Raw genomic sequence first — 12,190 nt, forward strand, 5'->3', positions numbered from 1 at the left:
ATGTCCAAGAACACAGAAATCTGACAAAATTATAATTCCAAACTAAGCAATTTTATAAGGACTTAAATGAGAAAACATACAGATCTTTGATAAAAAAATTTTCAATAAATGTAGGAATACTCATAAATTTTAAAACTTTCCAAAAGATATTTTAACGATTCACTTTAAGAACAATCAATTAAGGGATGTATATTTTTATGGATTTTTTAGTATTATATAAATTGCAATTGATATATTTATATTATTAATTGAATTTACTAGCAACAAGCATGTGGAGGCATTAGTGCTGAACAGTAGGAAGCGGCTTAATTTACTGAAATATATCTCGGGACAAGATTGGGCTGCTGACGCAGGAACTTTAAGAGCTACTTATTTGGCTATTATCCGTCCCATCTTAGAATACGGCCTTCCTATTTACTGTTGCGCGTCTACAACTAACCTCCAGAAATCGGAGAGAGTGCAGCTTAGTGCCTCTCGTGTTATAACTGGCTTATGTAACAGCTGCCCAAATGATATTGTTTGTTTGAGGAAGACCTTCAGCCTCCGAGTGTCAGAAGAAACTCAAGCCTAGTGAAGTATTACAATAAACTTTACAGCTACGGTAGCAAAAATGAGCATTCCCACATTGGCAGCGGAGTACTTATCAGAGATCCCAATGGAAAATGGTCAAAATAAAGAAAAGAATTCCTGACTTTAGCTCAGTTTTCAAAAGTGAAGTCTTTGCCATCGATGAGGGACTGAACTATATAATGTCATTTTTAGACCCAAAAGCTATCTGGATTATGACTGATAGTTGTAGTGTCGTCCAACATTTGTCAAACTGGTGTAACGTTGGTGACAAAATTGGAACTTCAATTCTCACTAAATTAAAACAAGTCTCGTCCTCTTGTGATGTGCACATTCAGTAGATTCCCTCACATGTAGACATTTGGGGAAATGAAGAGGCAGATGTGCTGGCAAAGGAGAGTGCCGAGGAGGCTCTGGCTACTTCCAACTGTCCGACTTACCTTGAGCTGTATTCTGCCAGAAAACATACTGATAAAGTGACTTGGCTTGTCCCTCCGACACACTCTTGGTACTGGGTTGAATCCCCTACTGGATCCCTCACTATGAACTGTGACAGATGCACCCAGACAGCACTCTCCCGCTTTCTTAGTGGCCATTTAAGAAGCCTTGCCTTCCAGAGAGGTCAAAAGACACACCTGATTTGTCTGAAATGCAACAATGAGTAGGCTTCTCCGGCACATATCCTTAGGTGTCTGAGTTTGTCCTAAGACGACTTAATTAAGTCTCCTATGCTATTTTATGACTTTTTGAAGGTGAATAAACTCATAGACCTTGTATAGCAAAAGCTGCACACAAGGATTAATAACAACATATTATTAATATCACTCTTCTGTAACTGGTGGTACTATGATGGTTATAGTCACTAAGTGATGTCATCATTTGCTGCCTAAGTTTATAAAATAGAAACAGCAAAACTGTAATTGTCTAAATGGCTTCTTTCTTCGATATTATTTAAAATTCAGTTTACTATTAATTTACTTATTTTTTAATTATTTTTTGCTAATTTAAATAATGCAGAGAAACAAAACTATACATATTGTAACATATTTTACAGAACAGACTGAATACAGTATTTTACAGAATTTTATTTTATCGAAACAACAGATGAGCTTTTTAGCCAAACATAAATTTTATTCTCAATTCATGAAGATAATATAACTTAAATACAATTCTGTCTTTTACAGCTCCAGCTTACTATTACAGTTTCTTTCTCTATAAATTTTTCATACATCTCCTACTAGTAAAACTTTCAGAATAACAATTTTAAACATTTTCTTGACGTTGCCAGCAATGGTTACATGATACAAATATGGCATTGCCACTCCAAAATCAAAGATAATAAATACTGTTGCATGCGTACGGGTTCGTTATGAAATGAATGCACAAGTCCGATGAAAAATGAACAAAATTTACTATCACAACAAAAATGCTTAAATTTCCTCAGATATTCGTACAGTATTAATATATCTCACAGTAGTTATCTTTTAACTACTCAAACGTTCAAGAGAACTTAATTCAAAACAGCTAAAGAAAGCTAATCCGTGAATTCGCTACAGTCAACAACAGCAATTTTCTAAACAAACTCTTAAAACAACAGCAACCTTACTGACTACAACAACAAATTGAGAGGTTTTCCTCCTTTTATAAGATTTTAAATCATGCGCGAGAATTTTCTGGAACTCTCTCGAAATCAAAAAGAGATATTTATGTATTAAATGTTACATGCACGTGCTCTTGTATTTTTAATTTTTCAGCTTAGCTTTCCTTTAATATTCGTCACGCGCTGCACTGCACTGGGAATAAAACAATTTAATTTATAATTCAACTAACATTAGCTATTTAAATACAAAATCCGTAACACTGCCCCCTTCCCAAGGACTGCACGTCCCAGGCAGTACAATCCCTGGACAGGAAGCCAAACTTACAACTAAGGCATAAATGCAATAATAAACATTACATTACAATAACAAACAACATGAACAATAAATGCAATAATTAAACAAACCAAATGCTATCAAATACTAAATACACATTTAGAAACAAAAAGGACCATTGTCTTATACTATTTAAAATTATTTACACTATGACTATGGCCATAGTAATGAGCTAACCTATTGTAATGAACGACTTTAGGTTTAGAGTTCGAAGACTTATGGATCCGAACCACGACATCATTCAGCCTGTTTAGGACTATGTGCGGACCATCCCAAGGTGACTGTAATTTAGGGCTGACTCCTTTCCATCGAATCAACTCAGTTCCTTCGTATGTGGCCTTCAACACCACAGTTCCAGCACTTTAGGGTTGGTTTCCTCTCACCAGTATTCCGTCTCAAGGCATTCACTGGTTTTATGAACTCATCCACTTTATTATCCGTGCCCTGGGATGTTCTGCAACGTCATCGTATGTGCCATTCAATACCACATTTCCAACACCTTAAAGCAACTTTGTTCTCACTCCTATCAAAGCATAGACTTTGGCTAAATCATCTAAAAGAGCCATCAATTGATCCACTAGCTCGTGAACTCACACAGCTCTGACTGGGTGGCGGTTTCTACGAGTGGCTTGCTGGGGTGCCTCGAATTTCATGGCATACACTAGAGCGCTTTTCAAATCTTTAACATCCGCCATTCGCAGTGCTTTCTGTATTTCAGGGTTCCGGATGCCATCGATGAAGTACTGCAAGGACAGGATTTTCCTTGTTTCTGTCGGGCACTCAGAAAAGGCGTGATGTGACAGCCTTTCAACATCCGTGGCGAGCTCTTGAAGTGTTTCAGTGGGCTTCTATTGACGGGATTTTAGTTGAAGTTTGCTAAAGTCTTTCAAACACTTTTCCCCAAAGCGCCGGATAGAGCTTCAAAATCTATCCTTTGGTTTTCGGGAAGAGTCCGCAGGATATCCGCTGCGTCTGCTCTAAAAGAGGCAGCGAGATGACAGACCTTTGCCTGGGAATACCATCCATTTGCTTCCGCCGTTATAGAAAACTGTGTCTTATATACTTGCCAGGAGATCTTCCCATCATATGTAGATAGTTTCAGAATGGGACGAGCAGGCATCGGTAAAAATTTAAAACTATTAGAATTGCTTTCTGCCATTTTTACAATCTTCTTTAAAGTATCAACTTCTTTCGCAACGTCTGAAATCCTATCATCAGTTTGCTGTTCGACAGCAGAAATTCTCTCCTCTATATGTTCTTTTATAGAAGAAACTTTCTTCTATTTCTTCTTTCACTGAAAAAACCCTTTCTTCAATTTGATCTTTTACGGAGGAAACATTTTCTTCAATTTGTCCCACTTTATCTTCAACCACATCTATTCTGCCTTTCATAGCATCGAATTTGGTTTCTATTATGCAGGCAATTTCTCTTTTCATTTCGTATTGACTTTCTTCAATCATTACTTGTACAGCTTTTATTTCTTCTTTAACAGATTCCTTAGCAACTTTTATCTCATCTTTAAAAGTTAATTGACCAGCTTGAATAGCCTTCATATCCTCTTTAACATATTTTTGAGCAGCATCCATTTTCTCTTTAACGGCTTCCTGTTCCGCTTTAATCTCTTTAAAGGATGCTTGGCTAGCTTCCATCTTTTCTTGGAATGTAGCAAAAGCACTGATGAGCTGCCTCAATTGTTCTTCCATCACTCTTGTTACTGGCATTCAAATCCCACTTCTGACACCAAAAATTGTTGCGTGTGTACGGGTTCGTTACGAAATGAATGCACAAGTCCAATGAAAAATGAAGAAAATTTATTATTATCACAACAAATAGGATTAAATGTCTTCACATAATCATGCAGTATCACAATATATCACAGTAGTTATCTTTTAACTACTCAAACGTTCAAGAGAACTTAATTCAAAACAGCTAAAGAAAGCTAATCAGCGAATTCGCTACAGTCAACAAGAGCAGTTTTCTAAACAAACTCATAAAACAACAACCTGACTACAACAACGAATTGAGAGGTTTAACTCGTTTTAAAAGATTTTAAATCGTGCACGAGAATTTTCTGGAACTTTCTCGAAATCAAAAACAGATATTTATGTATTAAATGTTAAATGCACGTGCTCTTGTATTTGTAATTTTTCAGCTTAGCTTTCCTTTAATATTCGTCACGCGCTGCACTGCACGGGGAATAAAACAATTTAATTTATAATTCAACTAACATTATTTAAATATCAAATCCTTAACGATATAATCGTTTGTTAAATAATAAAATATTACAATATATTTAAGAAACTATTAAATTCATTTAGACAAAACCTTTTGTAAGGTAGAAATTCAACACTTGAGTTCTTTAAATCCTTCACCAGAGTTGCTTGTCTATTTTCATCTATCTTAAAATATCGCTCTTAAAGCAGACATTATTTTATATTATTAAAAGCAGACATTATATTATATTATTATTTTATATTATTACCAACATTATTTAAGCTTTTTAAGAGCTATGGTAATAAAAAAAACTCATGGAGCAAATTTAAGATTGTATAATAGGTAAAGATATATTTTTTATCCAAAAGTTCCCTACAAAGGCAACAATATGTGACTAGGACATGAATGTATTGAAAGAACCATGTGCTTGTAATTTCATGATGACCCTGCACAGCTCCTTTTTCTCAAACACTCAGGCACCCATAAATGCTATAGCTATGCAAGTCAAAGTTTCAGTTCTAGAAGTTGAAACACATCCTGCCCAATTCCAATGCTCCCCCTCCATCCAAGAATGCCTTCTATCATCTAAAGATGAAACTGCATCCTTGTACACTGTCCACTACAACAGCAATGCTCCAGAATCAGATTTTTTTATTTATTTGTCACATGCAAAATTTTATTGCACAACACTGTTTAAGATACTTCTACATTTTCACCTGCAACAAGACACAAAAAATACTGTGTATTTGGTTAACATAGTTATCTCTATAAAAATATGTATACAACTAAGGAATGTTGAACTGTAAACATGGGCTCCTGCTCCCTGTGTCTTAATTGATTTTGAACACTTCATCTGGGGGAAAACCCCTCTTAATCTAAAGGCTCAAAATGTTTGGAGCAATTCTAGTATATACAGTACAAAGTCTTTAATCCAGACAGATCATCAATTTAAATCTGGTAAGTATACAGAACAAAGTCTTTACTCCGGACAGATCATCAATTTAAATCTGGTAAGATGGCATGCAGAAATTATAAAATTAAAAATACGAAATTGAATTTATGAAATAAAGAGCAATTATGATCTAAAGAGTATCAAAATTTACCAAAAAAAAAAAAAAAAAAAAAAAAAAAAAAACTTAATATTTATTTGTTTACTTTATTTAACATTTCTTTCAATGTAAGTTGTTTAAGTTGCTTCATTTCATGTGCTAATACTTTCTCTTTAATTCTATAAACAGACATAATTTCTTGTTCAGTTACAAAGTTCCGCTGTTCAAGTTCTGTAATTGCTGTGCCGAGAATACCGACTAAACATGTCAATCGAAATTTTTTCATTTTCACTAACCTCTCTGTCACTTTCTTCATGCCTTTATCCATTTTTTGCAGCAATTCCACTTTTTGTTTGATGGACATCGAAACATGCTTTCGCTTTGTAGATCCTTTGGCAGCTAGGAAACTCTTTTTGACATAATCGAAAGTTCAAGCTTACTTTTTATAAAATTGCTCTAACAGTCTGCAAAAAATAATAAGCTGTATCCAATTAGAAGATTAAGGAACAACACACGTAAACGCAACGTATGCGCAGAAAGTTTGTAGCTTTGAGGTCCGTATCATAGATCATTCCAGATTATGGACGTCCAGATTAAAGACTTTGTACTGTATATGAAGAGAGAGATTTGTTAATTTGTTACGTAACTGAACAAGCAATAGCTATCATACACAATGTAAAAAACTGAATACTGCATACCTATAGCTATCATAAGTGCCTATGCATCAGTATTATTAATTCTGAATATAAAGAAACATTTTGAGAACTTAAGTGAGAAAAGCCATGATCAAAATAAGAGTTCCTTGATGTTTTCTGTGTTTTCAGTATCTTAAGCATAAAAATTGTGGATAGGTTATTTCCAGTAAAAGGAAATTCTAAAAACCCTAAAGAGAAAAGATTTCTCAAAAATATTCAGAAATTTCTTCATTTTAGTTTAGCTTTTGGACCACTACTAAGACAACAATCAGAATGAGTCAGATGTCTGCCACAAAAATGCTAGAAAAGCCTAACAAAGACAAAAAAACATCTGGAATGCCTTTTTGCAAAGTCCTCCCTTTCATTTTATTTCTAGGAACATTAATATTTTTAGGAAAATTTATTATGTTAACAATAATAATTACAAATCTCCATTGTCTGTAACAAAAGTATAGATACTTCCTTATTATTACAGCTCCCAGGCAATTCAATTTGGGCTACTTGCAAACCACCCCCAATCACGGTCACTTAAGTGCCACTCTTTCGCACAACCGCTGTTTGTATTAGGGAGAAAGGGGGATATGAACCAGTTTCGCCTTCAGGACCGATTCAGATGCACATCTCCTTCCATCCCTTTACCCATAAGCCACTGCGAGCAATGAATGATGTTACAAATGCAAATCGGATTGGCAGATTTTTAACTTTCGCTTACATCTTTTTTTAATATGTTTACTACTGGTGTAGAACACCATCGGAAGAACCGTTTTTTGCTACTGGTCAAATCGGCTGTCGTAAATGAGGCTTTACACTCTACCCGTAACCAGAGCTTTATTTCTAAAGTTAGAACTGCCAAAGCCCATGGAAAACTAACAGAAAGGAGGAATAAAAATAAATAAAGGCTAAATTAATAAATAAAACATAACATGAAAATCTAGAGAGACGATGCTAAGCTGTAAAAGTAAGAATACAGGGGCAAGTCTATTTAATACAGAGTAAATGGCTGTCTCGCTAATTTGCCAAGATATTGCCACGCTGGCAATGATTTTAGAGACTAATTTTATCGCCAAACATGGCAACCATTTGTCAACATTCTGGCCTGGTGTCTGTAGCACCATATAGTAATTGCATAAATGTCACTGATGTTCTGAGTAACTGTTATTCAGCTTTCATATGCCTTCCAGTTCAGCATGAAAAGAAGTATTGAGAAATCTGCAGGTTGGCTTTGCTATTTAGATGCATTTTACATTGCATTGTGTTTAACATTCTTAGTAGTTTGAAATGTAACTACCAATTGTACTCTGCGATATTGTGAAGAGTCGTAGAACTATTTTTGTGGTTCCAGAACTCTGAAGTGTTTCTTTCAATAAAATAAATTTTATCACTCTATTATCAGAGCTGTGTATGTTCAGTCTATTACTAACCCATATGCATGCAATAATACAGTACAATGTACTGTCGTAACAGATGATGGAAAGAAAGCTTATTCTCTTTCCAGCACACCAGTTAAAAAAGGTAAATCAGTCAAAGATCACTAGGAATACAGAGTATGCAGAAAATTTTAGCAAAAGGATGTGTAGGTATGAAAAAAAAAAAAAAATCTGATGTATACACCACATGACTTCCTTGTACCGAATATTAAATTATATGCAATTTTCCTGCATTTCATTTAAACATATTGAATTAACAGTTAACAGATTTTGAATTAAATCTACTTCGTGAATAGCACATAAACCACAATAGAATAAATGCACTCTTTACAGTTCACTATATTTATTTACCATAGCGACAGTTTGGCGCTAGGTTCACTTAACATCTCATTCATTTTATAACTCAAGAATGCACAAAAATTATATCATCTGATGAATTACCAAAAGTTCTATTCAAATATTATAAATAAATCTAAAACGATAAATAAAAGGAATGAAACAAACAAAAAAGAAACAGTTTTTCGCAGACGATTCAGCACTGTTCACCTAATGCGCATGCGCTACTAATTAATTCAATTCTCACTTCGCGGCAAGGCAAAAATACATAAAAATTCAAAATATTTTCATTAAAATTTGAAGGATATAGAAAAACATAAAACAACAAGTACAGTTAAAACAATTAAAAAACTAATTTTTACAATTAAAATTACAGTTTCAATGCAAAAACATGCTAATAACTTAAATAATTCCAGAATGACTTAAGCATAATTTATTTCGCAATAATAAAAGAATATATTACTTTTTGTGAAGCTTAGTTTCTCTAGATTGGCAAAAAATCCACTATTCTGACAAGTTTCAAATGTTAACAAACACGGCAGCCATGGCATTAAAAATTAGGCTTAGCCACAATTAAAAAAACTTTTAAATTGTTAATGATTCCAAAATTATTGCATGCAGGTTAACTAAAGGCATAAAGAACATAATAACATAATTCAATCATTTTTAAAAGAAAAAATGCACAATTTACAAACACATAATAAAGAACTGAGGCGAATAACAGAGTGGATACATATATATATATATATATAAACTGGTTATCATAAATTAAGGAAAAATCACAAAAATCATGATTACTGAAAAAGTTACATGTAGAATTTAATGAAACTTACCCACAATATACAACACATAGTAAGGTATCAAATAACATAAAAAGAAATTACCAGACAAATATGGTAGCATAAAAATTAGCACATGTATAAAATGAACAAATCGAAAGCGTCAGTTTGATATAGGAAAAGTACCTTCAATATGGAATATGATCACCTCTAGAAGCAATACAGCACATACAGCGATGTGTGATGCTTTCAATTATGCGGTCTATCAGTTCCATAGGAAGCGAGAGCCATTGCTCTTGCAAAGCAGTTTCAAGCACGACAAGGGTCTAAGGGGGCGGATTGAGAGCAGCTAGACGTCTCCTTAAAGCATCCCAAACGTGCTCGATAGGATTCAAGTCCGGGGATCGAGCTGGCCACTCCATGCATATAATTGTTTCCTGTTGAAGATAATCATCTACGATGTGAGCCCTGTGTGGTCTTGTGTTGTCATCCTGTGACAGGAAAGCATCACCTATTGCCCTGGCATATGGGTGCACATAAACATCGAGGATGTCATCTCTAAAAATCTGAGCATTTACGGTTCGCCTTGGAAAGACATGGAGGTCTGTGCGTCCACCCAAAGAGATGCTACTCCAAACATAGACACTGCCCCTTCCGTATGCATCTCTTTCACAGATGCTTGACGGATGATAACGGGTTTCAGGTTCTCTCCATATCAAATAACGCCTACTATCGCTTTCTAGACTAAACCTGGATTCATCCATACAGAGAACCGCCCTCCAGTGATCAGACATCCAGTGGACATGTTGTGCCCACTAAAAACAGTCCCTCCTATGGCGCGACGCGAGCGGCACACAAATGGTTGGTCGCCTCGCATACAGACCACCTTCGTGAAGCCTTCTATGCACAATTGATGTTGACACGAACCTTCCGGTGGCTGCAGCAAGGGAGGATCTAAGAAGAGTCAGAGTAACGGTTCTATTCCTGCGTGCACATAATGTCAAATATCAGTCATCGGTGCTCGTCGTAGCAGTTGGCCGTCCTTGGCTGAAGCTCCTAAATGCCGAATCTGTGGTTTAAAATTGCCTCCAAAGTCTCTGAACCACAGAAGGATTCACATTTACCCATCTGGCCACTTCTGTTTGACTTTGTCATGCCTCTAGTCTCCCAATGGCTCTCCATTGCAGTTCTGCAGGCAAATGATGCCTGGAGGTCATTGTTACGAATTGGTTATCTCAGATTTCTGATGTTACTGTCACAGTGAAATATGTAGGCTTGCTCTGAAACATGGACTTTTATGCTCCTCGCAGATGACATATTCCGAAAGCAGCGCCACTAATTTGCATATCGCAGTTTTACTCAGCCACTCTTACTGGGCAACATATTCAAATTTTACACGGTTTGGCTTATTTTTGAGGGAGTTATCGCTATTTTTGTGATTTTTCCTTAATTTATGATAACCAGTGTATATATATATGTACTTTTGGTGTGGCTGATTGCAACCATAATACGAAGTGCATTTTTACATGTTACAGCAGTCCTATATACAAAATTTGAACGTTCTGAGGCTAGTCGTTTTGGAGTTATGCGAGATACGTATGTACGCCACGAAAAATTCTCTTCAGAATTCATTTAAAATCAGTTTTATAATTTTTTGGGGGGGGAGGAAGTACGAAGTCAGTCATAGAAGGAAGTAAAAAGAGAAAAAGAGTCCAACTTTTTTTTACCATGACCCCTGCCAATGCAATTCTAGCTGTAAAGCAAAGTGTGAAATGGAGAAATAATTTCCTCTAGAATTACCCAAGAATAAAATAACAAGTGACAATTCTCATCCCCCCCCTTTATTTGGTTACATAATTCCAAAAAGTTGGCAGATTCCTGCACTTAATACAGGATACCCTTTTTGCATGCGAGCTGAGGATATCTTTGCTTAAACGAATCCAAGGGTTTGTTTTCAAGAAAAAGAAGGGCATGTATTCAAAAGTTACAATCGATTTTTAATTCAATTTTATTCTTAAGATAAAATTTTTGAAATCAAAAAAATTTTCTGAAATTGTTGTTCAGTTACATGAAAAAAATGTCGAAACCTTCTGCTCTACAGTTCTGGTACACTCCAGATAGAATTTATTATTTGCCTAAAAAATTCCAATGGAGTTTAAGCTGGAGTTCTGAACTGGTTGACACTTTGGCACAACCCATTAATAAGAAAGCTCTTGGCATTGTCTAAATAATAAGGATTGTAATAATAAAGAAGCACCAAAACATCTATAATTAGTAACAGAAAAGAAGTATTTACCAGTGGGAAACCAGCCAACTTCTTTTAACAACTGCATCACTAGACTTCTTCGATGGTCTAAAATACGTCTCTGAGAAGACATCGCCTTTTCACTATCACTAGGTGTTTTAGGTGTCCTTGGAGAATGAGCACTTGAACATTCTGCTTCCACAAAATCTAAAACCATATTACAAACAAAATATTTTTAACAGATAAAACACAATAAATGCACATTATTGCTATGAGAAGCAAAATGGTATACACAGTATCTTATAATATATTCATAAATCACTTTTTAAAATATTAATAAAAACTCAGCCCAAACTTTAGCAGTAAAATTTTATTCAAACTAAAGAATTTTTTTCTTATCTATTAGTAAGTTCTCCAATAATTGATTAAAAAGAGAGATTATATCTCTTACGATTTCTATAGCTTATGCAGTACGAAGTCCGAGATCTGGATGTCCAATATCTGGAGTGATCTAAAATTCGGGCCCCAAAGACACAAACATTTTTTTAAAAATTTTTTGTATGTGTTATGCATGCGAATTTGATTCTCCCCCTCCCCCTCTGTGCATAATAAAACATCTGGAAAGTCTGATTCTTAATTTCACTACAGCTCTACCTCGTTATTGAAAAAACAATCATCTTAACATAAATTTGTGTAATCAATAATTTGGCCCCATAGATGCACATCTGTTTGGCATATGTCTCAAAATGAAACATTCTACATAGATACATCGTTGATTTTACACCTACTAATATTTCAGATCCCTGATGCCAATCTACCGAATCATTAATTTATTATATTTTGCATTAATCATCACATGTTTATTAACACATGACAACTTGAGTAATGACTCATGTAGCATTGCCTAAACTTTTTTTTTTTTTTTTTTTATGTTAGTAATTGAA

The 12,190-nt window shown here is 34.9% G+C and overlaps 1 protein-coding gene across 2 annotated transcripts in view; it reads right to left on the reverse strand.

Moving 5' to 3' along the window:
* Window positions 1-12,190, reverse strand: part of LOC118195585 (protein capicua homolog) — a 122,311-nt gene that overhangs the window by 3,135 nt on the left and 106,986 nt on the right. Inside the window, exon 19 of one of the 2 annotated variants that reach the window (XM_085814210.1) lies at window positions 11,298-11,453. In XM_085814210.1, coding sequence (XP_085670336.1) covers window positions 11,298-11,453 — 156 coding nt within the window. Of the gene's footprint in view, window positions 1-11,297; window positions 11,454-12,190 lie in introns of those variants that run through there. The other variant, XR_015040464.1, reaches the window with a different exon arrangement.

The sequence above is a fragment of the Stegodyphus dumicola genome, chromosome 3, assembly GCF_044657685.1.
Source record: "Stegodyphus dumicola isolate Sdum_Otavi_A_Nest chromosome 3, ASM4465768v1".
In the NCBI taxonomy this organism is placed as follows: Eukaryota; Metazoa; Arthropoda; class Arachnida; order Araneae; family Eresidae; genus Stegodyphus; species Stegodyphus dumicola.